Genomic DNA, 23,395 nt, shown 5'->3' with positions numbered 1-23,395 from the left:
TATGGAGATTCCTCAATAAATTAAAAATAGAACTACCATATGATTCAGCCATTCCACTTCTGGGTATTTATTTGAAGAAAATGAAAACACTTTCTGGAAAAGATACATGCACGTCTCTGTTCATTGCAGCATTACTTGGAGTAGCCAAGCTATGAAAACAGCTGGTGAAGTGCAGGGGAGGGAAAGCACTGCAGTAACACAGGTGGTACTTTGAATACAGGTTTCCTCCTGACATGGAGAGAGCCTCAGATGTGGAACAGAGGGTCTTAGAATGGCTTTACCAAGCAGGCTGGGTAACAGAGGACCTTGAAGTCCAGGCATATAATTTTGTGTTGTTACTGCAAGAGACAGAATTAACAGTTTTTTTCAAAGGAACATTTTATTGAAGTATCATATGTATACATATATGAACTATATAGATAAAGTATATAGATACTCACATACTTAGCACAAATGTGAAACTTACTGAATTTTAAAAAGTGAAAACACTGATAATATGCACCATTCAGGTCAAGAAATAGAACATTTCCAGGTCCCCAGAAACCCTGTCATGCCCCTCCCCAGTCTTAACTGATCAACTTCCATCCACCCACCTACTCACACAAAGAGTTAACCACTATTATGACTTCTGTCTTCATCGATTAATTTTGATTGTTTCCAAACCTGTTTTCTAAACATTAGTTGTTTACAGTATATACTGTTTTGTGTCTGCCTTCATTTGTTCAACAGTATGTTTATGAAGCTCATCTATAGTATTGTGTGCAGCAGTAGTTCTTTTATTCTCATTTCTCTATGGCAGCTCATTGTGTGAATATATACCAGGATTTAGTAGCCCGTCTGCAGTTAATGAACTTTTGGGTTGTTTCCTAAAGTAGAAGTTCTGCTGTTAACAGTCTTTATGTGTCTTCTAGTGAACATATCTATATAGTTCTGTCAAGGACACACCTGGAAAACTGAACTCTTGGGTCACAGAGTATGTGTGATTATCTTTAGATACTGCCAAGTATCAAAGTGTTGTACTCGGGAGTCTTCAGTCACCTGAAAGCAGAAGTGTGTCATTCACCTTTTTGTAACCTCATAGGCATAAACCACATTGTAGACCCTTGTACAGTTTTTGAATACACAAATTGAGAAATGCTAATTAATGTATACATAGGAAGGGGAATAAAAAGTACCAATCAGCATCGGCCAACATTTCTTGATCCAGCCACTAGGCTTACAAGTGAAATAGTGTGCTGCCACCATGTTAGGATGTAGAGTATAAGGGGTTAGAAAAAAAGGGACTCTGACAGTTGGAGATTGAGGCAGGAACAGAGATCATGGGGAACGTGGAATACCGTGCTTTTTTGTTTTTAAGGGTAACTTATAGTCATTACAGGGTGATTAACATTGGGTATGTTTCACTTAGAAGAAATAGTTTATCTTAGTCTCGAAGGGCAAAGACGATTATAGAGTCCACATATTTTACACATAAGAAACTGATTTCAGTATTTTAAGGTCCATGTTGCTTAGTGGTATACTCATTTTAACTTCGCCTTATGTTTCTTTCCTTTTCCCATATCAGGCTCAAACACATATGAAGAGGCAGCTGCATATATTCAATGTCAGTTTGAAGACCTCAATAAAAGAAAGGACACGAAGGAAATATACACCCACTTCACATGTGCCACAGATACCAAGAATGTGCAGTTTGTCTTTGATGCTGTAACAGATGTCATCATAAAAAATAATCTAAAAGATTGTGGTCTCTTCTGAGTTTTGCAGTAAATGGTAAAATGCATTTTCAAACCAAATGAGTACTTATTTGTGGATCTCTCTACACTAGAGTCTTGCAGCAACACAGAATGTAGTATATGGGAAATGCATCTGGGACCTGACCAAAATTGGTTTTTTGTTGGTTTTTTTTTTTTAACTGGAAGTAATGGAAGGTCCTTTCTTAAATGTGAGAGGTGGTCCTGCAGTGTGAAACTAAGGGCAGTGTTAAAGCTGGACTCTAGTGTACTGATGACTTCTGTGTAAGTGTAAATATGCAAATGTATGTATACATGTATTTATGACTTTAGTTTTCCACATTACTTTTAGGTATTAAGAGTGGCAACTTACGATTTTAGCGTGATGGCTTGGGAAATAACAGAAATATTAAGTACTTTGTACTGAAAGACCATTATGTTTGCCAGTTTTAAACAGCTTTATTTATGTTCATATCCTGTAAATGTTTAAGTACAGTCATTAATATTAGGACACATTGCAGCCCTTGTCTTGATTATATGTATACTTGTAATCATAAAAATGTTATTTGTACAAACATTGCACAGACTATTTTAATAACATGATTTGTTCTTTAAATTTAATGTGTTTCATTGAAACGTTCTTGAAGTGGAGGAGTATACCTGCCTTTGGATCAGTTAAACATTGTATGCATTTCAGTTTTTCTTTTAAGAATGCATGCTAATCTGATTCTACATTAGATTTGGTTTGAAAACAAATTTCAGATTTTTGAGGATATACTTACAGACTTATTATAAATTCTTAATTTTTATTCGGTTGGTTTGTTTTCACTTTGAATTTTAATATTTGGATGGTATTCATGCATTGCCTTAAAGGTGATGCCAGATTTTTATACACTTTAAATAACTACATTTTTATTTATAACTAAGTTTAGGTGGGTGTGAGAGCATTTTTGTGGGTAAAAAATAAGTTAGCATAATGAATTTTGAGACATTCATTTGCGTATTTCCTTTGGGAAATCCCTTGTACCTACTATACATGATAGCTCCTTGTTTAGAAGATAACAGGAAAGATCTTTGAATATTCTGCTGATGATAAAATGCAAGCTTTAAATTCATATATGTAAGTAACTAGTTTCAAATTTAATTATCACGCTATGTTAAAATTACTTTTTTCCCTTAGATTATTCAAATTGCCTCCACTTGCCTGAGTTTGTATTATTTCTTTTTAAACTGTGCTATTATTTCTGAGAATGAAATGGGCAATTACACTTAGAAAATGAGTAGCAGGATTTAATTAAGTCAGTGATTGTGTGTATCCTCAAGTAAGTGTTACATTTCTGCTAGATACTGAATTTTGATAGTCATTTTTAATTATTCATGGTGTGTCTCTATGACCTTGTTTCAGCAAAGTGAATAGCATTCCATACCCTACTTCTCTTTTTTACTCATCTTGAAAAAGTTAGTCTTTCAGTAAGCTTCATGGGTAAGTAGTTTCTAAATTTAGTTGTGTGCTGTCATTCTGTTGAAGTCTCTTTGTGGTTTGTGTGTGTGTGTGTGTGTGTGCGCGCGCGTGTGTGTATAACCGTTTCATTTTGGGGATTTGTTTTTCTTCTTTGTAATGTAGAGAAATTCAAAAATTTCTTAACAAAATTCTTCAAATGTGTTAGTTTAGATTCTTTATGTGCCTTTGATGAAAGATATGTTTTCATTAATTTTATGGATGGAAGACCTGTTGTATTCATATTATGAAGCTATGTATGAAGTTCAACTATCCTGTAAATCAATTTGAATCATGAGAAATAAGTTTAAAACGCCACAGGAAGCACATATTGGTGACCATAATTGATGAATTCCTGAACTTTAGTCTGTGTAATTGTGTTACTAATAAAACCTAATAAATTTGAATTTTTAAAATTTTACAAACCTGTTGGCTAATACATGTTTTGCATTACCATTTAAGTATCAGCCTGTTGTGTGTTCATTTCTTCTTTCTCTGTGTTGTCCTTCTGCAACTTCATCTACTCCAGAAGCTTGAGTTTTCCCTGCCCCAAGTTTCCTCATGAGATGTGGTGCCACATTTGGAATTGCCTGCTTGATATCCCCTTCTGAGAAGTGACTGCCTGCTCCAATTCAGTATGTGCAAACCAAATTCATCACTTTCCCTGTCAACAAGTTCTCACCCTCTGACTTTGTCATGCACTTTGTCATTCATTTAATCCCTCAGTGGGGAATTTTTCAGCCGTATAAGTCACCATTTGCTCACAAGCCTACTTTCCCAGTGCCTCACATGTGTTTTTTGTTTGTTTTCTCTTTTCCATTCCCACTACCACCTACTGAATTCAGGTCTTTGCTTAACTTCCACTTAAAATGTCTTATTACATTCCCCACTTCCAGTTTCTCCCTTCTTCAATCCAGGTTACTTATCCTAATCTAGAACTCTGGCTGCGTTTTCTGTGCATTGGCTCTGACTTGTCAATAAAGTGAAATCTAACTTGGCCTTCCATTCCAGGCTCTTCATCATCTGAGCCCACTTCACTACGTCCCCTCTCTCTCCCTCACATTCTAATAATACTTTGTGCATAGCCTGGGTTTTCCTTCAAGTATTGTACTACATACTACCTGAAATATGCTCAGAACAATACCTGGAACATGGGAAATGTTCATTCAGGTCTGTTAATGTTGTTATTTTTACTTCTTAGCACTTTTGTTTGTGGTCTCTTTTTTATTTTTTTATTTTTATTTTTTTTGAGGTACACGGGCCTCTCACTGTTGTGGCCTCTCCCATTGCGGAGCACAGGCTCCGGACGCGCAGGCTCAGCGGCCATGGCTCACGGGCCCAGCCACTCCGCGGCATGTGGGATCTTCCCGGACCGGGGCACGAACCCGTGTCCCCTGCATCGGCAGGCGGACTCTCAACCACTGCGCCACCAGGGAAGCCCTGTGGTCTCTTTTTTAGATCAACTGGCATCTGTTCTTCAGCCCGCCCTCCTGGGAAGGGCATGGTTCTGATAGGGCTGCCAATCACAGTGCTTACCTCCCTGGACTGGGGAATCACTGGGCGAGCACCCCAGCTGAACCAATCACACAGTCCTAGTTCCCATTCCCAAAGTTCCTAAAGCTCTTCTGGTTTCTAAAATCCCCTTCCATCTATTTCAGTACCCTTCTTAAAAATACTTTCATGCTTCATCTCATTCATTCAGTTTCAATCTTTTCCCCCCCAAAATCCATACTATAAAATGCATATGTTCTTACTGAATGCCAACAGTAACTGTGAGATATATCAAAAAAGGCTCAGAGGGGTTAATTAACGAGCAAGATGAAGGTTTCAAACCTATGACTTCTGACTTTATGCCTATCAGAGAACTCCAAATAATGCTACCTTATTTCCAGAAAATGGCTAAGTAGTCTTAACCATTCCCACTCTCGCCTTCTGAGTTTATCTGAATCATAATATTTTTAGAATAAAAATACTTAAGATAGAACAAAGCTGTACACATCATTCTCCATAATTTGAAACTATATTAGAAAACTAGAGTAAAGCAGTGTTCTTCTGGCATAAAAACATACACATAGATCTGAGAAACAGAATAGAGAGCCCAAAGATAAACCCGGGCATATGTGGTCAATTAATTTATGGCAAAGGAGCCAAGAATACACAATGGGGAAAGGACAGTCACTTCAATAAATGGTGTTGGGAGAACTGGACAGCACATGCAAAAGAATGAAACTGGATCATTATCTTACACCACACACAAAAATAAAACCCAAAATGGATTAGGGGCTTGAATGTAAGACCTGAAACCATAAAACTCCTAGAAGAAAACATAGGCAGTAAGCTCCTTGACATTGGTCTTGGTGATAATTTTTTAGATTTGACACCAAAACCAAAGGCAATAAAAGCAAAAATAAGTGGGACCTCATCAAACTGAGAAGCTGCTTCTGCACAGCAAAGGAATCCATCAACAAACTGAAAAAGCAGCCTGGGGAATGGGAGAAAAAAACTGCAAATCATGTATCTTATGTGGGGTTAGTTAATATCCAAAATATACAACTCAATAGCAAAAAAACCTGATTACAAAATGGCCTGAGAATATGAAGTTATTTTTTCCATAAAAGACATAAAGACGGCCAAGACGTTCATAATAAATTGCCCAACATCACTAAGTATCAGGGAACTGCAAACTAAAACCAGAGTGAGCTATCACCTCACACCTGTTAGAATGGCTATTCTCAAAAGACCAGTAACAAGTGTTGGGAAGGATGTGGAGAAACAGGAACCCTTGTGCCCTATTGGTGAGAATGTAAATTGGGGCAGTCACTATGGAAAACAGGATGAAGGTTCTCCAAAATATTAAAAATAGAACTACCATATGATTCAGAAATTGTACTTCTGGGTATTTATCCAAAGAAAGTAAAAACACTGACTTAAGAAGACATGAACCCTCATGTTCATGGCCGCATTATTTACAATAACCAAGACAGAGAGACAACCTAAGTGTCTATCCATGGATGAATGGATAAAGAAAACATGATACACACATATACAGAGGAATATCAGCCATAAAACAAAATGAAATCTTGCCATTTTCGGCAACACGGATGGACCTTGAAGAGGACATTATGCTAGGTGAAACAGAGGAAGAAAAATATCGTGTGATACCACCTGTATATGAATAAAAAAAAAAAAAATTCAGCTCATGGATGCAGAGAACAGATTGGTGGTTGCCAGAGGCGGTGTGTGGGTGGGCAAAATGGGTGAAGAAAGTCAAAACTACAAAATTCCAGCTATGAAATAAGTCATGGGTGACTATAGTTAATAACTATAGTCAGTATGGTGACTATAGTTAATAACACTGGGTAGCATATTTGGGAGTTGCTAAGAGTAAATTTTAAAAGTTCTCATCCATCACAAGAAAAATAATATGTAACTATATGGTAATGGATGTTAACTAGACTTATTGTGACCATTCTGCCATATATACAAATAGCAAATCATTATGTTGTACACATGAACTAATATAATGTTATATAATCAATAAAAATACATAAAAACGTCAAACAATATATATGATACTTATTATATCTTGTATCAAAGCTATTTATGTTATCAACACCCATTAGATTTGAAGGCACTTAAGGGGACAAACAGTGATGGGCATTTTTACATCACTTATTGTCTACAGAACCACCCATGGTGCCTTGTGTAAAGGAGTTTAATAATCTATATTACAGATGTTAGCACTGTCATTGCTTAATGTGTTATTTTAGAGAGAAGTTGAAAGTAGTGGGGGTGGCCTAGGCCCTGGCATTCAGTCTGAGTTCAAACCCTGGCTCTATCTCTTATTAATTGGGTAAACCTGGGCAAGTTATTTAATTTTTCTTGGCTTCCTTTTTATCATCTGAAAAAATAGAGATTAAATAATCAGACCATTAAAATTAAGTTCACATGCATGTTCAGTACTTGGAAGTGAGCCTGGCATGTGGTAAACACTCAGGAAGTATTATTGCTATTTGACTATAAAAACTATTTAATTTGGGGGTGCCTTTAAAGTCACAATCAGTGCTTAACCAGCAGCTGTTGATATGAGCTTTGAATGAAATGTCTCCAAACAAGATAACTATCATAATTCATCTTTATAGTTAAAACTTCAGAGTGTCTCACATTGGTAATGATATCGGAAAAATGTGAGAAGAAAAAAAATGCATCTCCTTAACTTCAGGACACTTCTGTTATCTTTATTTTTTTTTATTATTTGCGTTATTTATTATGATGTTATTTAACGTAACCAAAAATATGCGAGATTTATGTTATTTTAAAGTTGATTTGGGAAATTTTCTCTTGCTTCTGAAAACCCCCATCTTAATAATTAAAATGGCATTTATATCAAAACTTTTATGTTTTACAACTCCATTGGCCTGTTTCCTAGGCATTTTCCCCTTAACCAATAACTGCTTGCTTTGGTGTCTGTTGTGATGTGTTCTATTATTTACTTGGATTTTTTAGTTACTTTAAAAGTTATGAAACACATTTCATCAAGTCCAGAAACACCCAAATATGCACAGGCAGGAATCTGCTGCAATCTAGCAGGCCAGGGCTGAGGAGGCCTGAACTGGGACAGGCCTACCGTGTTATAAATCTTGAGCACCATATATAAGGTCAAATATTTTCAACTTCTTTGATTCACTGGCCATCTTCCTGGGTCTCCATACCAACGAACTGAATGGAAACATTGCCAAGGGTTAGTTGTTCAAATTAAGAATGCACTGTAACTGATTAAAAATGAGATGCTAGTATTTAGCAAACGATGCATAGACGATCAGTCAAAGCAGATTTTAACTATTATTTCAGCAGGCGGTAGTGCCATTTTTAGCAAAAGAAGGTACCACATCCTTCTGAATTGCATAGTGCCTCACCTGAAAGTAAGTACATGGAGTAGAACTCTTGAGAACCTAAGAATCCAAACCAAAGAAATTCCTTTTCCAACACAGGTGTACGATTTTGCAGTTAATTTTTACTAAATTGACATATTTGTACAATTTCATTGTAAAGCTAGTCTTACAAATAAGCCACTATGAAGACTGGATATTACCTGGAATTTTCTGTCATGCCCTCTTGAATTTTATTTTCTGTGAAAATATCACAGTAATTTCAACTTTGATCCTTTTCCTTACTTTTGAAAATCAAAACTGAGTGAAGTCAAAGCTGCTTCTAAACAATTCTGTCTTTAATTTTCATTGAATGAAATAATCCTGGGTTCTGGTTCAAGAGGGTAGTATAGGAAGATCCTGAACTTGCCGCCTCACATGGACACACTGAATTTACAGCTCCATGTGGAAAAATTTCTTCTGGAAAAAAACCGAAAAACTAGCTGAGCAACTCCTACACACTGGGCAAATGAGAAAAAAAACCACATCGAACCAGGTAAGGGAAACTGAGACACAATCTTCTCATAAAACCCAGCCACGGCATGGCAACCCACCATCAGAACAGAACTCAAAACCCCAGGCTTCTCCCTGACGAGCAACGGGTTTGAACCCCACATTGGGCACCCCAACGCTTAAGGCCTGCACCTCAGAGATGAGCACCCAAAACATCTAGATTTGAAGCTAGTGGGCTCACGTCCATGAGACCCACAAGATTATAGCAAACAGAAACACTTCTCAGAGGGATGGAGCACAGACGCACCAATGCCACGGCCCATCCACAGGGGCAGCCGACTGAAAAGCACCCAAACTTTCTGTGAAAGAGGCTTTTATGCTTATCTTAAAGCATGGACCTGAGAGACAGGCATCTAACGTAACACACATCTAGGGACCTATTGAAATACTCTCCAGGGACAGAGGACAGTGGGCTCCGTCTGCCTTGTTCCAGGTCACATGTTATCTCCTGGAAAGGAAACTTCACCCTCATCTGGTACCCCAATTTTTGCAGCTGCTGCCCAGGGGACACCTCTAGAATGCCTGGCTCTGGTGGCCAGTGGGGCTTACACTCACCATTCCCAAGAGACTGTCACAAACAGAGAAAGAGTTCTTAACGGGCTACCATCCCCAGGGCCCAGCAAGAGACCAGAGACTTCTGTGCCCTGTCTTTCTGTGAAAGTGCTACATTAGCTCATCTTCATAGCTGCAGCCTGAGGGGCAGGCTGCTTATTAAACACACATCTAAGGGCCAACTCTAATCCTCTCCAGACACTTCAGAAGGCTGGCACTCTCTTTTCACTCTCCCTCTGCTGAGCTCCTGAGTGACAGTACCTGCCAGAGGGGAGCTTGTACACACGTCTGGTGGCCCAGTTTTTCTGTCTGTCAACCAGGGGATGCCCCTTGACTGCCTGTCTCTGGTAGCAAATGGGGCTTTCATCCATGGGTTTCATGGGACTGTAACAAATGGAGAGAGAGTTCTTAGCTGGTTACCACCACCAGGGAACAGTGCAGACAGCAGATTGAAACACACCCCCAGTCTTTATGGGAAAGAGGCCTATTTGCTTGTCCTGAAGCTGCAACCTATGGGGCGGGCTTCTGACTTCGCATATATCTACAGGTCTACTGAAGTGTAGGGGAGGGAGGCCAAGCAGACACCATCTGTGTGCTTCCCTCTGCCTCACTCCAGGTTGCCAGTGTCTCCTGGAAAGGGGCTTGCACACTCATCTCATGCCCCAATTTTTGCAACTGCTTTCCAGAAGATGGCTTCAGATCACCCGGCTCTGATGGCCAGTAGGATTTATGCTTGTAGTCCCACAGGACTATATATATTTTCATATTTTAAAAGCTGCTGCCTATTAGAATAAGCAAATTTAGTAAAGTTGCAGGATATAAAGTCAATATAAATGTCAACAAAAATCTGTTGCCTTTCTATCACTAATAACAAACAATCAGAAAGAGAAATTAACAAAAAAGAATAAAATACCTAGGAATAAATTTAACCAAAAAGGTGTACACTAAAAACTATAAGACACTGATAAAACAAATTGAAGAAGACACAAATAAATGGAAAGATATTCCATGCTCATGGATTGGAAGACTTAATATTGTTCAAGTATCCATACAACACAATCTAAAGATTCAATACAATCCCTATCAAAATTCCAATGGCGTCTTTCACAGAAATAGAACAAACAATCCTAAATTTTGTATGGAACCACAAAAGACCTCAGACAGCTAAAGCTATCTTGAGCAAGAACAAACCTGGAGGCACACTCCCTGATTTCAAACTATAGTACAAAGCTATAGTAATCAAAAAGTATGATATTGGCATTAAAAGCAGACACATAGATCTGAGGAAAAATAGAGAGTCCAGAAATAAATCTACATATCGATTAATTTATGACAGAGGATCCCAGAATATATAGTGACAAAAGGACAGACTGTTCAATTAATGGTGTTGGGAAAACTGAACAGCCACATGCAAAAGAATGAAACTAGACCACTACCTTACACCATACAAAAGAATTAACTACAAATAGATTAAAGACTTGAACGTAAGACTGAAACCATAAAACTCTTAGAAAAAAACATATGCAGTAAGCTACGTGACAGCTGTCTTGGTGGTGATATTTTAGAATTGACACCAAAAGCAAAGGCAACAAAACAAAAATAGACAAGTGGGACTACATCAAACTAAAAAAGATTCTGCATGGCAAAGGAAACCATAAACAAACTGGAAAGGCAACCTACAGAATGGGAGAAAATTTTGTAAGCCATGTATCTGATAAGGTGATAATATCCAAATACATAAAGACCAAATATATAAAGAACTCATTACAATTCAGCAAAAAATACACACAATCTGATTTAAAAATGGGCAGAGGATCTGAGTAGACATTTTTCAAAAGAAAACATATAGATGGACAACACGTCCATGAAAAGGTGCTCAAAGTCATTAATCATCAGGGAAATTCAAGTCAAAACCAGAATGAGCTATCACCTCATACCTGTTGAATGGGTATTATAAAAAAGACAAGAAATAACAAGCATTGGTAAGGACGTGGAGAACAGGGAATCCTTGTGCACTGTTGGTAGAAATGTAAATAAGTGCAGCCACTGTGGAAAACAATGTCAATTATATCTAAATAAAAATAAGTAGAATAAGGAATAAACGCCTGATGTCCTTCCACCTTTAAAATTCTATTTGTCTGTGAATAAAAATGTACTCATTCAAGGAAAAAAAATATTGGGTTGGCCAAAAAGGTTCATTTGTTTTTTTCCGTAAGATGGCTCTAGTAGCACTTAGTTGTCTTTAGCTTCATTCGAAACAATTTTGTTAGACTGTATGCGACAGCTGTCATATCAGCGTGCATGTAAAAACACACATTAAAATTGGTGAATTTTTGTGTAGCCATTTTAATACTGAAGATGGAAGAAAAAAAGCAACACTTTCGGCATATTATGCTTTATTATTTCAAGAAATGTAAAAGAATGCAACCAAAATGCAAAAAAAGATTTGTGCAGTGTATGGAGAAGGTGCTGTGACTGATCGAACATGTCAAAAGTGGTTTGTGAAGTTATGTGCTGGAGATTTCTTGCTGGAAGATGCTCCACGGTCAGGTAGACCAGTTGAAGTTGATAGTGATCAAACTGAGACATTAACTGAGAACAATCAGCATGATACCACACGGGAGATAGCCGACATACTCAAAGTACCCAAATCAAGTGTTGAAAATCATTTGCACCAGCTTGGTTATATTCATCGCTTTGATATTTGGGTTCCACATAAGTTAAGCAAAAACACCTTCTTGACCATATTTCCATATGCGATTCTCTACTTAAATGTAATGAAAACATTCCATTTTTAAAACAAATTGTGACAGGAAATGAAAAGGGGATACTGTACAATAATGCGGAACAGAAGAGATCATGGGGCAAGTGAAATGAACCGCCACCAACAGCACCCAAGGCCAGTCTCCATCCAAAGAAGGTAATGTGTATATGGTGGGATTAGAAGGGAGTCCTCTATTATGAGCTCCTCCCTAAGTTCTGATTCATCCGCCATATTCACCAGACATTGCACCTTTGGATTTCCATTTATTTCGGTCTTTACAAAATTCTCTTAATGGAAAAAATTTCCATTCCCTGCAAGACTGTAAAAGGCTGTAAAAGGCAACTGGAACAGTTCTTTGCTCAAAAAGATAAAAAGTTTTGGGAAGATGGAATTATGAAGTTGCCTGTAAAATGGCAGAAGGTAGTGGAACAAAAGGGTGAATACATTGTTCAATAAAGTTCTTGATGAAAATGAAAACTGTCTTTTATTTTTACTTAAAAACCGAAGGCACTTTTTGGCCAACCCGATAGTACTGAATTGTTGATTCTGTAGCTTGTGGAATGTGGACCATCCCAGCAGCAAATTCTTTTATCTAATTTGTGGTGCTCATCATGCAGCATTCCACTAGAATATAACGTGTTTCCCTTTTTCACAAACATAAGTAACCTGTTAATATAAGTGACCATTTCTCATAGCAATCTACTTCACAAGGCAGTTAACCTCTAATTAATGGAACTTTTTTGCAGGCTTGGGAATATATTTTACTCCATTCTTAAATTCCCTATTATTTTAGATTACCAATTAGTTTTAACTGTGTATATTTTTTGTCAAAAGGAAACTCATCTAACATCTAATGATTAAAGAGTTCTTCTGGACAAAGGTAGAGGGGAAAGCATGGAACCAATATAAAGTGTCCTTTCTTCTCTCTGAGACCCCACCTCTGATCTCTTACACCTAAGGCTTCTAAGTGCAGATTTGAAACAACAAAGTTCTTTGTCTATTTTATGTATAGTAGAGAAGGAACTATATTCAATATCTTGTAATAACCTGTAATGGAAAAGAATCCGAAAAAGAATATAGATAGTTGGATGGATGGATAGATATACATATATACGTGTGTGTGTGTGTGTGTGTGTGTAACTGAATAACTCTGCTGTACACCTGAAACTGACACAACATTGTAAATCAACTGTACTTCAGCTTAAATATATATATTTATTTATTTATTTATTTATATAGGAAAAAACCCCAACATAGTTCTAAATTGAGTCCCTTGAAAAGTTTTACTAATATAATAAGGATTCCTTCAACACGATAAGCTTATACATAAGTTTCTAATATATTACACATAACCTGTCCCTTCTAATATCATAACTATACATAGAAAATGCATACGTAATACATTTCCTTGGTATCTGCTGTGTCCCAGGACTTCTCACGGTGCTTTACGAATGCTCCCATTTAGTCATCAGAGAAGTCCTGCAATGTCATTGGTCAAAGTTCCATTTTTCAGATAAGGAGACAAATTAAGAAAGGCTAAGTATCTGGTGTAAGGCTGAATCCCTGGCAAATGGCAGAGTGGGAGTAAAATCCAGGGCTGAAAGTCATTTGTTAGCCATGGCTTCAGAATCCAGTCGCATCAAGAGGTTTTTTTCCCTAAGAGTGCCGCAGGGTGTTGTGCAGTGTGTCCCAAATAGTGTTGCCTAAGCAGATGTGAAGTGTGCCTGGTGTACATTAGCGTGTCAATGGCCATGAAAAGTCCTTCAGTAAAGAAGCCCCTGTGTGTACTAACCCGCTGATTTACAAACCTAGAGCTGTGCTAACACAGCAGTCACCATCCATATGTGACTCCAGGGCACTTGAAATGTAGCTGGTCCAAACTGAGGTGTGGCATGAGGGCAAAGGCACACAGGAATTCCAAGATTTATGCGAACAAAGAATGTACATGTTAAATTAATATTTTGGATATACCGAGTTAAATTAAATATATCTTTAAAATTCCACCTGTTCCTCCTTACTTGGTTAATGTGCCTCATGGAATATATAAAATACTCAAGCATCTTGCATTATCTTTCTACTTGGAAGTGAAACACTGATGTTTTTCTTCCACAACAACTCTATTTGCATTCCATGGAACAGTTCCCAAGTTTAAGAGAAGCAGATACCATGGATAAAAAGCTAAGACTTGAAGACTACTCCAGTTATAAAATGCTATGGTTTGGTTTGGTGTAATATGGCTTTTACCTTCAGGGGAAGGGGGTTGGCTATCTCATTCTCACTTCAAATATGTCAGCTGTAATAAAAGAGAGCAATACACATTTTAAATCCATACTCTAAAACTAAAACTGAGTTTTTCAAATAGCTGTATCTTTATTTTTAGTTCCAATAAGTGGAATAGGAGTAGATGCATCAGGGCACTGGAAAATTACTAAATCCTGGTTTACAAACCCATCTCTTTAGCATTCTTAAGCCAAATCACAATATTAGTGTTCTTTTTAATGTTGTTACTGTGTTGTGTTTTGTTTTTTAATATTTTTCAACTCCCCCAGCCAAATTCCTTTCTTCCTCCACACCTCCCACAGGACTGGGCTGAGTACAGTCATGCATTAAAAAAGCTTCTGAACTTTTTTCAGAAAGAGTAGCTCCCTGGAGGTGTGGAGGAGGACAGGAATCTGATATTCTGCAGGGCTTAAATCAAGATAGGACACCAAATATTCCAAGGTCTTAGATGCATGCTTTGTATTTCTCATCAAGACAGAAGACAGCAATAAAATCACATCTCTTCTAAGTTTCCATAAAATCACATCTGTTTCTCTGTATAATTGAAGCTTTCTAGATTCTCAAACTTCCCTCAGGATTTGAGTTCATTAATTGAACAGTATCAATCTGAGAAAGATTATTTTACATATATGCATATTTTAGCCATACTTCTAATGAGAGTATACATACATAAATAATTCCATGAGAAATATAATGTTTTCTACTCAGTACAACATGTACCAAATAAAACTATACTGGGATATGTGAATAATTTCATTGGTAAATAGTTGAAATTATCAAGACACATTTTAGAAATGTTTAGTTTGGGGTTTTTTAAAGTTTGGAATAGCCTAAATGATTAAAGCTGATTTAAGTTGCTCTAACAATTATAGGAAGAAAAAGAATAGGTTTTATAGCCACTTAATTATCATTTAATTAAATGATTATGTATCCATTAAAGGCATTAATATTCAAGTAAATTTATATTCATTTTTTATATCAAACAATCTAATGTTTGAAAGAATCCATCTTTAGGAAATCAAATCATGCTCATACACAAGTCCTATCTTCATTCTGGTAAGTCTGTTTCTACCCTCCGTATCAGTAAATGAGTAGACTGCATTTACCTTTACTTAAATACATCATTGTTCACATTGGAACCATTATTTTCCATAGGAAAAAAGCAGCATCATTCCTCTACCTAATTTCTTAAGAGTCCAACTTTATTTTTTAGGCCTGTGATTTTTGTTGGCATTAGTGTGTGGATAATCAAAATCAATGGTTATTCTGTTTACTAAGCAGTAGAAGACGTCACACATTTGGCTGGCAGTTCCAGGCCACAGCTCTTTCTCAACATGACTTGCCGCAAATTTGGCAAGAGTTCATCTAATAAGCCATATAAAAGTACCATATTTTCTAATTACATGTTACCTCTTTTCCTTGAACCTTTGTCAAAAATGTCCTTTCTGTTTAGTTATTGTCAAGGACAGCTGGAAAGCATTTGACCTGTTAAACCAGCTCCACTTAGAGACACTATGGTTAATTGCTAATCAAAAAGCAACTTAAAAATGCAGGAATGATGTCACCAAGATGGCAACATATGTCCTTCCTGATTTTGCTCCCTCTCATGAGAAAAACAACTGACAACTATTCATGGACAAGACACCACTGAGAAAACCCTAGAACACAGGGGTGAGACTGAAGCACACCCTTGCAACACAGAGACCAGGACAGACTGCATTCGAAGAGTAAGAGGAGCCGCTACATGCTGACCGCATTGCCCCTCCCCTAGGCCGCCCAGCACCCCTGAGCCTACAGTTCCTGCAGTGGGAAAAGAGAGCCCAGGGTGGGTGGACATCCACCAGCACTGTGGGTTATTTCTTGGGAGCCCCAACTCCAGTCTCGCCCCCTGGAAATTAACTGGTGGATCTTCCGGGCTTGACCACTTAGAATGTGACTGTGATGGAGAAGGGAGGAGGGGTTTGCAACAAACCAGTACTCGGATCTTGACAGACTGACTGACCCAACCAGCAGCCTTGCTCATCTGCAGAACCAAGATGGTGGTGCAGTCAGACCAGGGAACTTGGTGGGATGCAGGTCTGCCTGATTCAGGTACTCAGATAAGGACCTTGCTGGCTCTGGAGCCTGGTCTGCCCCTACCCAGGCTGGGGGTGGGGAAGTGAGGGTCTGAGTCGTAGCCCAGTGCACTGCTAAGTATAGTTCCCAACCCTGCCTGACTAGAAAGCCTGGTTGTAGCAACTGGAAATTTTCACAGCCCAGCAACACGTGAGCAGAGAGTCTGTCAGGCAGAGCTGATTGTTTGCAAAGCCAAGTCAGTGGCCTGTTTCAGGCAGAAAACTTGGTGCATGGGTGAGCTTGAGTCAAGACCACAAACAGAAAGCCTTTCCAATCTTGGAGCCAATTTTCCCACTCTACCTGGGAAGGGAAACTAATTCATGGCTCCACCCCTTGCTGAAGATAGCTTTCAGCTCATCTGATCAGGCTTAACTAGAGCACATGGGAAGCTGCACAGCCCATCCAACATCCCTGCTTACAGTGGCACCTGAACAGAGTGTCCAGCCCAGGGCTTTCTCCCTTTGCAGAGCAAAACTGGTGTTCTCGTCTAGCTAGGGAACTCAGGGCATAGTCTTGCTTGATTTAGGTCCCTAAACAATGAGCCATGCAGGCCCTGGGGCCCCTTCCGCTCTCCTACCAGGGCAGGGAAGCTAATTCATAGACCCACCTACTACTGAGTATAGGACTCTGTCCCAACCATCTAGTATGCCTGACCAGAGGACCCACGCAACTGCAGAACCCATCCTTCAGACTTGCTTGGGCAGGGAACCAAGAAAGCAGTCACAGTCGTGGGACCAGCTCTTCTCAGCCAACAACACACCCTCCCCAACCTCATAGCTTGGGCAGTGGCCTCACCCGAAAACAGACCCTGATAGCAAGCTCCATCTGCCCAAGGATGTTACAAGTGGACACATTTAGAAGCTCAAACTGAGCTGACTGGTGAAGAACTATCTGCCAAAGTGAAGCTGTAAAGTCTGAAAGGAGAGACCACTTACTCAGATGTGCTGATACCAATGAAAGAAATCAAGAATCACAAAAAATCAGGTAAACATGACAGCACCAAAGGAAACTAACAAAGCTCCAATAAGTGACGCTCAAGAAATGGAGATCTAGGAACTGTCACACGAAAAATTCAGAATAATTCTCTTAAAGAAGTTTAGTGAACTATAAGAACACACAGACAACTAAACAAATTTCAGAAAATAATACATGAACAAAAGAAGTTAAACAAATGCCTAGAGCTGAAAAATAAAATGACTGACCTGAAGAACTGAATAGAGAGCTTCAAAAGCAGACTTGACCACTCAGAAGAAATATGTAATATGGTAGTGGTGGTGATAATTCACTTACAATTCTAAAAGTTAAGAAACAAATGTGGCAAAGTAACCATAACTATAATAATCTGTTATTGGATATACAATATTAAAATATGTAAACTATAACATCAATAACCTAAAATGTGAGTGTGAGGAGAAGTAAAAATGTAAAGTTTAGGAATGCTATCAAAGTTAGGTTGTTATCGTTTAAAATAGGGTGTTATAATTTTGAAATATTTATATAAGCTCCATGGTAACCACAGGGAAAACCTGTAGTAATTACACAAGAGAACATGATAAAGTAGGCAAAGCATACTGATACTAAAAGACATGAAATACAAAAAAAGGCAGCAGGATAAGAAAAAAGAAAAATGGATCTATAAAACAGTCAGAAAAAAATTAACAAAATGGCAATAGTAAGTCCTTACCTATTAATAATTACTTTAAATGTAAATAGATTAAATTCTCCAAAGACTTAGAATGTTTGAATGGATAAAAAACAAGATCCAATGATATGCTGCCTACAAAAGAGTCACTTTAGCCTTAAAGACACACATAGACTGAGAGTGAAGGGATGAAGAAAGATATTTCAAGCAAATGGTAACCCCAGCCCCCAAAGCAGGCATTGCTACACTTACATCAGACAAAATAGACTTTAAACTGAAACTGGTAAAAAGAAACAAAGAAGATCATTACATAATGATAAAGGGGACAATCCCTCAAGAAGATTTAACAATTGTAAATATTTATGTACCCAACATCAGAGTGCCTAATTATAAAAAGCAAAAACTAACAGAGTTGAAAAGAGAACTAAACACCAATACAGTAATAGTTGGGGACTTTGATACCCAACTCTCAGCAATGAATAGATTATCCAGACAGAAAATCAACAAGGAAATAGATTTGAATAGCACTCTATACAAAATGGATCTGGCAGACATACAAAACATTCTATTCAACAATGGCAGAACACGCATTCTTCATAAGCACACATGAGACATTCTATATGACAGACCATAATGCTAGGCCACAAAACAAGTCTTAGTAAATTCAAGAAGACTGAAATCATACAACGTAACTTCTCTAACTACCATGGTATGAAACTAGAGGTCATTAACAGGAGGAAAACTAGAAAACTCACAAATACATGGAAATTAAATAACACTCTCCTGAACAACCAATGAATCAAAGAAGAAATTAAAGAGGAAACTGAAAAGTATCTTGAGACAAATGAAATTGAAAACACACATACCAAAACTTATGGGATGCAGAAAAAGCAGTTCTAAGATGGAAGCTCATAGCAATAAACACTTACATTAAAAAAAAGATCTCAAATAACCTAACTCTATGTCTCAAGGAACTAGGGGAAAAAAACAACAACAACTGAGCCAAAGTTAGCAGAAGGAAGAAAATGATAAATTTGGGCAGAAATAAGTGAAACCAAGAACAGGAAAACAATGTAAAAGATTAACATAACTAAGAGTTGGTTCTCTGAAAAGATGAATGAAATCAACAAACCTTTAGCTAGACTAACCAAGAAAAAATGGACCCAAATCAACAAAATGATAAAGAAAAAGGAGACATTACAACTGATATCACAGAAATACAAAGGATCATAAGAGGCTACTATGAACAACTAAATGCCAACAAACTGGACAACCTAGAAGAAATGGACACTTCTTCAAAATATAAAATGCAAGACTGAATCAGGAAGACACAGAAAATACAAACAGGCCAATTACTATTGAGGAGATTGAATCAGTAATCAAACATCCCTCAGTGAAGAAAAGCCCAGGACTAGAAGACTTCATTGTTGAATTTCACCAAACATTTAAAGAAGAATTAATGCCAATTCTTCTCAAACTCTTCCGAAAAATCAGACAGGAGGAAGTACTCCTAAACTCATTTTAGGAGGCAAGCATTACCATGTTACCAAAGCCAGAAAAGGACTCTCAAGAAAAGAAAATTACAAGCTAGTATCACTGATGAATACATATGCAAAAATCCTCAATAAAATACTAGCAAACTGAATGCAGCAGCACATTTAAAGGATCATTTACCATGATCAAGTGGGATTTACCCCTGAGATGCAAGGACAGTTCAACATACACAAATCAATAAATGTGATACATCACCTTAATAGAATCAAAGAAAAATAATATATGATCATCTTAATAAAGAAAAAGCTTTGAAAAAAATCAATATCCATTCATGACAAAAACTCTTGACAAATTAGGTATAGAAGGAATATATGACACACCCACAGCTAACATCATACTCAACGGTGAAAGTCTGAGAAGTTTTCTTCTAAGATCAGGAACAAGACAAAGGTGTGTGCTTCTACCACTCCTATTCAGTGTAGTAGTAAAAGACCTGGCCGAAGCAATTAAGCAAGAGAAAGAAAAAGGGGGGGGGGAAGGGAAGGAAGAGAGGTAGAGAGAGAGAGGGAGGGAGAAAGGAAGAAAAAGAGGAAGGAAGAAAGGAAGAAAAAGCATCAGAATTGCAAAGTAGGCAGTAAAATTGTCTCTATTTGCAGATGACATGATTTGATATACGGAAAATCCTAAAGTCAGCACCAAAAAACCCCGTTAGATCTAATCAACAAATTCAGTGAAGTTGCAGAATACAAAATAAACATACAAAAACTAGTAGTATTTATACACAGTAACAATGAATTATCTAAGAAATAAAGAAAATGATCACATTTACAGTAGCATAAATCAATAAAATATCAATACTTAGGAGTAAATTTAACCAAGGAGGTAAAAGATCTCTACACTGAAAACTACAAGATATTGATGAAAGAAATTGAAGACACAAATAAATAGAAAGTTACTCTGTTTTCATTGAAGAGAAGAATTAATATTGGTAAAATGTTCATACTACTCAAAGCCATCTATAGATTCAATGTAATTCCTATCAAGACTCCAGTAGCATTTTTTTAAACAGAAGTATAAAAAACAATCCTAAAATTTATATGGAACCACAAAACCCAAATAGCCAAAGCAATCTTGAGAAAGAAGAACAGAGTGGGGGACGTCACACTTCCTGGTTTCAAGCTATATTATAAAGCTATAGTAATCAAAATACAGTACTGGCATAAAAACAGACACACACATCAATGGAATAGAATAAACCCATATATATACAGTCAACTAATATTTGACAAGGGAGCCAAGAAAACTCCACAGAGAAAAGACAGTCTCTTCAATAAACAGAGCTGGGAAAATTGGATATTTGTATGTAAAAGAATGAAATGATCACCTATCTTACACCACTAACAAAAATCAACTCAAAATGAATTAAAGACTTAAATGAAGACTGGAAAGCATAAAGGCCCTAGAAGAAAACATAGGCAAGACGGCATCAGTCTTAGCAATGATTATTTTTGGATACGACACCTAAGCATAGCAACAGAATCAAAAGTAAACAAGGAGGACTGTAACAAACTAAAAAGCTTCTGCACAGCAAAAGAAGCAATGAGCAAAATGAAAAGACAATGTACAGAATGGGAAAAATATTCGTAAACCATATAACAGATAAGAGACTAACAACAAAAATATATGAAGAACTCATATGACTGAATAGCAAATAAAACAATGCAATATAAAAATGGACAAAGAACTGAATAGACATTTTTCCAAAGAAGATGTACGAATGACCAACAGGTACATGAAAAGGTGCTCAACATCACTAACCATCAGGGAAATGAAAATCAAAAACCACAATGAGATAACACCTAAGGCCTGTTAGAATGGCTATCATCCAAAAGACAAGAGATAAATACTGGAGGGGATGTGGAGAAAAAGTAGTCCTTGTGCACTGCTGGTAGGATTGTAAATTGGTACAGCCACTATGGAAAACAGTATGGAGTTTCCTCAAAAAATTAAAACTTTAACTACCATATGATCCAGCAATTCTACTTCTAGGAATATATTTGAAGGAAATGAAAACACTATGTGGAAGAGATATCTGCACTTCCAAGTTCATAGCAAGCGTTATTTACAATAGTTTGGAAGAAAGCAACCTAAGTGTCCATTGATGGATAAATGGATAAAGAAAATGTGATATGTAAACACACAAAATAGAATATTATTCAGCCATAAAAAGAAGGCAATCCTGCCACTTGAGACCTTTGACGTTAACTGTGGTAAATGAAATAAGTTAAGCAGAGAAAGACAAAATCTGTATTATCTCACTTATTTGGAGAATCTAAAAACAAACCAACACTACCCCCACCCCCTGCCACCAAACCCTAACCAAACTCAGAAAAAGAGATGAGATTTGTGGTAACCAGAAGTGGGGGGAGCAGGGTGGGGGAATTGGATAGAGGTGATCAAAAGGTATAAATTACCAGTTATAAGATGAATGAATACTGAGGATGTAATGTACAACGTGATGACTATAGTAAACCCTGCTGTGTGGTATATTTGATAGTTATTAAGAGAGTAGATCCCAAGAGTTCTCATCACAAGCAAAAAACCCTTTTTCTTTTTCTTTCAGTATGAGATGATGGATGTTAACTAAACTTATTGTAGTGATCATTTCACGATATATGTAAGTCAAATCATTATGCCATATGCCTTAAACATAGTACTGTATGTCAATTATATATAACTCAACAAAACTGGAAAATAAACAAAAGTGTGTATGTTCCTTCCAATAACTCTCACTTCCCCAAATCAATTCTAATAATTTATTAGAAGACCAGGGGCAACATTTTGTGTGCATACCTGTTTTGTTTTTTAATATTTGCAATAGATAGAACACAAATTATTATACTGAAATTACTGTTTATTTCCTAAATGCTTTTTTCTATTAAAATTCAGAATTAGGGGTATAAGCATGTGAATCTACGTGTCCCTTACTTTTCAAATGACTATTTACACCTTCTCTATGAGAAGTCCTATTTGGGGGCAATAGTGATAAAGAAACCAAACTGTCTGCAACTGAATCCTGGTCCTGCCACCTCCTATTGTGTGACCCTGAGCATGTGAGCCTCTCCAAGCCTCAAACAATTTCCTTCTAAAATGAGGATAACATAGTGCCATCCTTCTATAGTTGTTGCAAGGATTAACTGAGTTATTACACGTAATGTGACTATGTACAGGAGATATAGTAAGTATGATGGAAGATTCAACTACTATAACGACCATGATAGTGATGGTGATGATGGCGATGATGATGCAGGCAATAATGATGATGGATATGTTATGGAGAATACAGGTGAGGAGTAAAACTTCTCTTACCTCTGGCAGAAGGAGGAAGGAGATGTGAAGAAAGCCAAGAATTTACTGGTAATTTAAATACGAGACAAAATGAGTACTGCAGTGGAAATATACATAGGGCGACCATATGTCCCAGCACTGTTCCAGTTTGTCCCTGTTGTAGCATAATTATTAATTTCATCCCATTGCACCTTCAGAATTGACCTATGGTCACTGTAAATAAAAGCAACCTGATAGGAGAGGCCAGGGGATAGATTTAAGGCCTCAAGGAGGAAAAGACTTTCGAACTGACCCATAAAAGGAATGGTTAGAAAAGGAAAGCCATTTCTCTGTTCCTTGCCAAACTTCCCCTAAAAGGGAAACGGGCAGGGGAAGGTGAAGTTTGCAGAAAGCATGAAAATTTCAGATGAGACTGTATCGGTTTCCTCTTGCTGCTGTAGCAAATGACCACCAAATTAGTGCCTTAAAGCAATGCAGATAATCTCTCCTACAATTCAGGAGGTCAGAAGTCTAAAATGGGTCCACAGGCCT

At 37.4% G+C, this 23,395-nt stretch overlaps 1 protein-coding gene across 2 annotated transcripts in view; it reads left to right on the top strand.

The window, feature by feature from the left end:
- The window catches only part of GNAI1 (G protein subunit alpha i1), an 88,874-nt gene extending 85,221 nt beyond the window's left edge, over positions 1-3,653 (top strand). For both annotated transcript variants that reach the window (XM_022554340.3, XM_022554339.3), the window contains exon 9: positions 1,565-3,653. In XM_022554340.3, coding sequence (XP_022410048.1) covers positions 1,565-1,755 — 191 coding nt within the window. In that variant the 3' untranslated portion in view covers positions 1,756-3,653. The remainder of the gene's footprint in view (positions 1-1,564) is intronic.
- The last annotated feature ends 19,742 nt before the right edge of the window (positions 3,654-23,395 follow it).

This window comes from Delphinapterus leucas, chromosome 9 (assembly GCF_059928025.1).
Source record: "Delphinapterus leucas isolate spDelLeu-1000000601 "Yukka" chromosome 9, BTC_Dleu_Yukka2, whole genome shotgun sequence".
In the NCBI taxonomy this organism is placed as follows: Eukaryota; Metazoa; Chordata; class Mammalia; order Artiodactyla; family Monodontidae; genus Delphinapterus; species Delphinapterus leucas.
The sequence above is the reverse complement of the archived record's forward strand: the minus strand, read 5'-3'. Positions and strand labels throughout refer to the sequence as shown.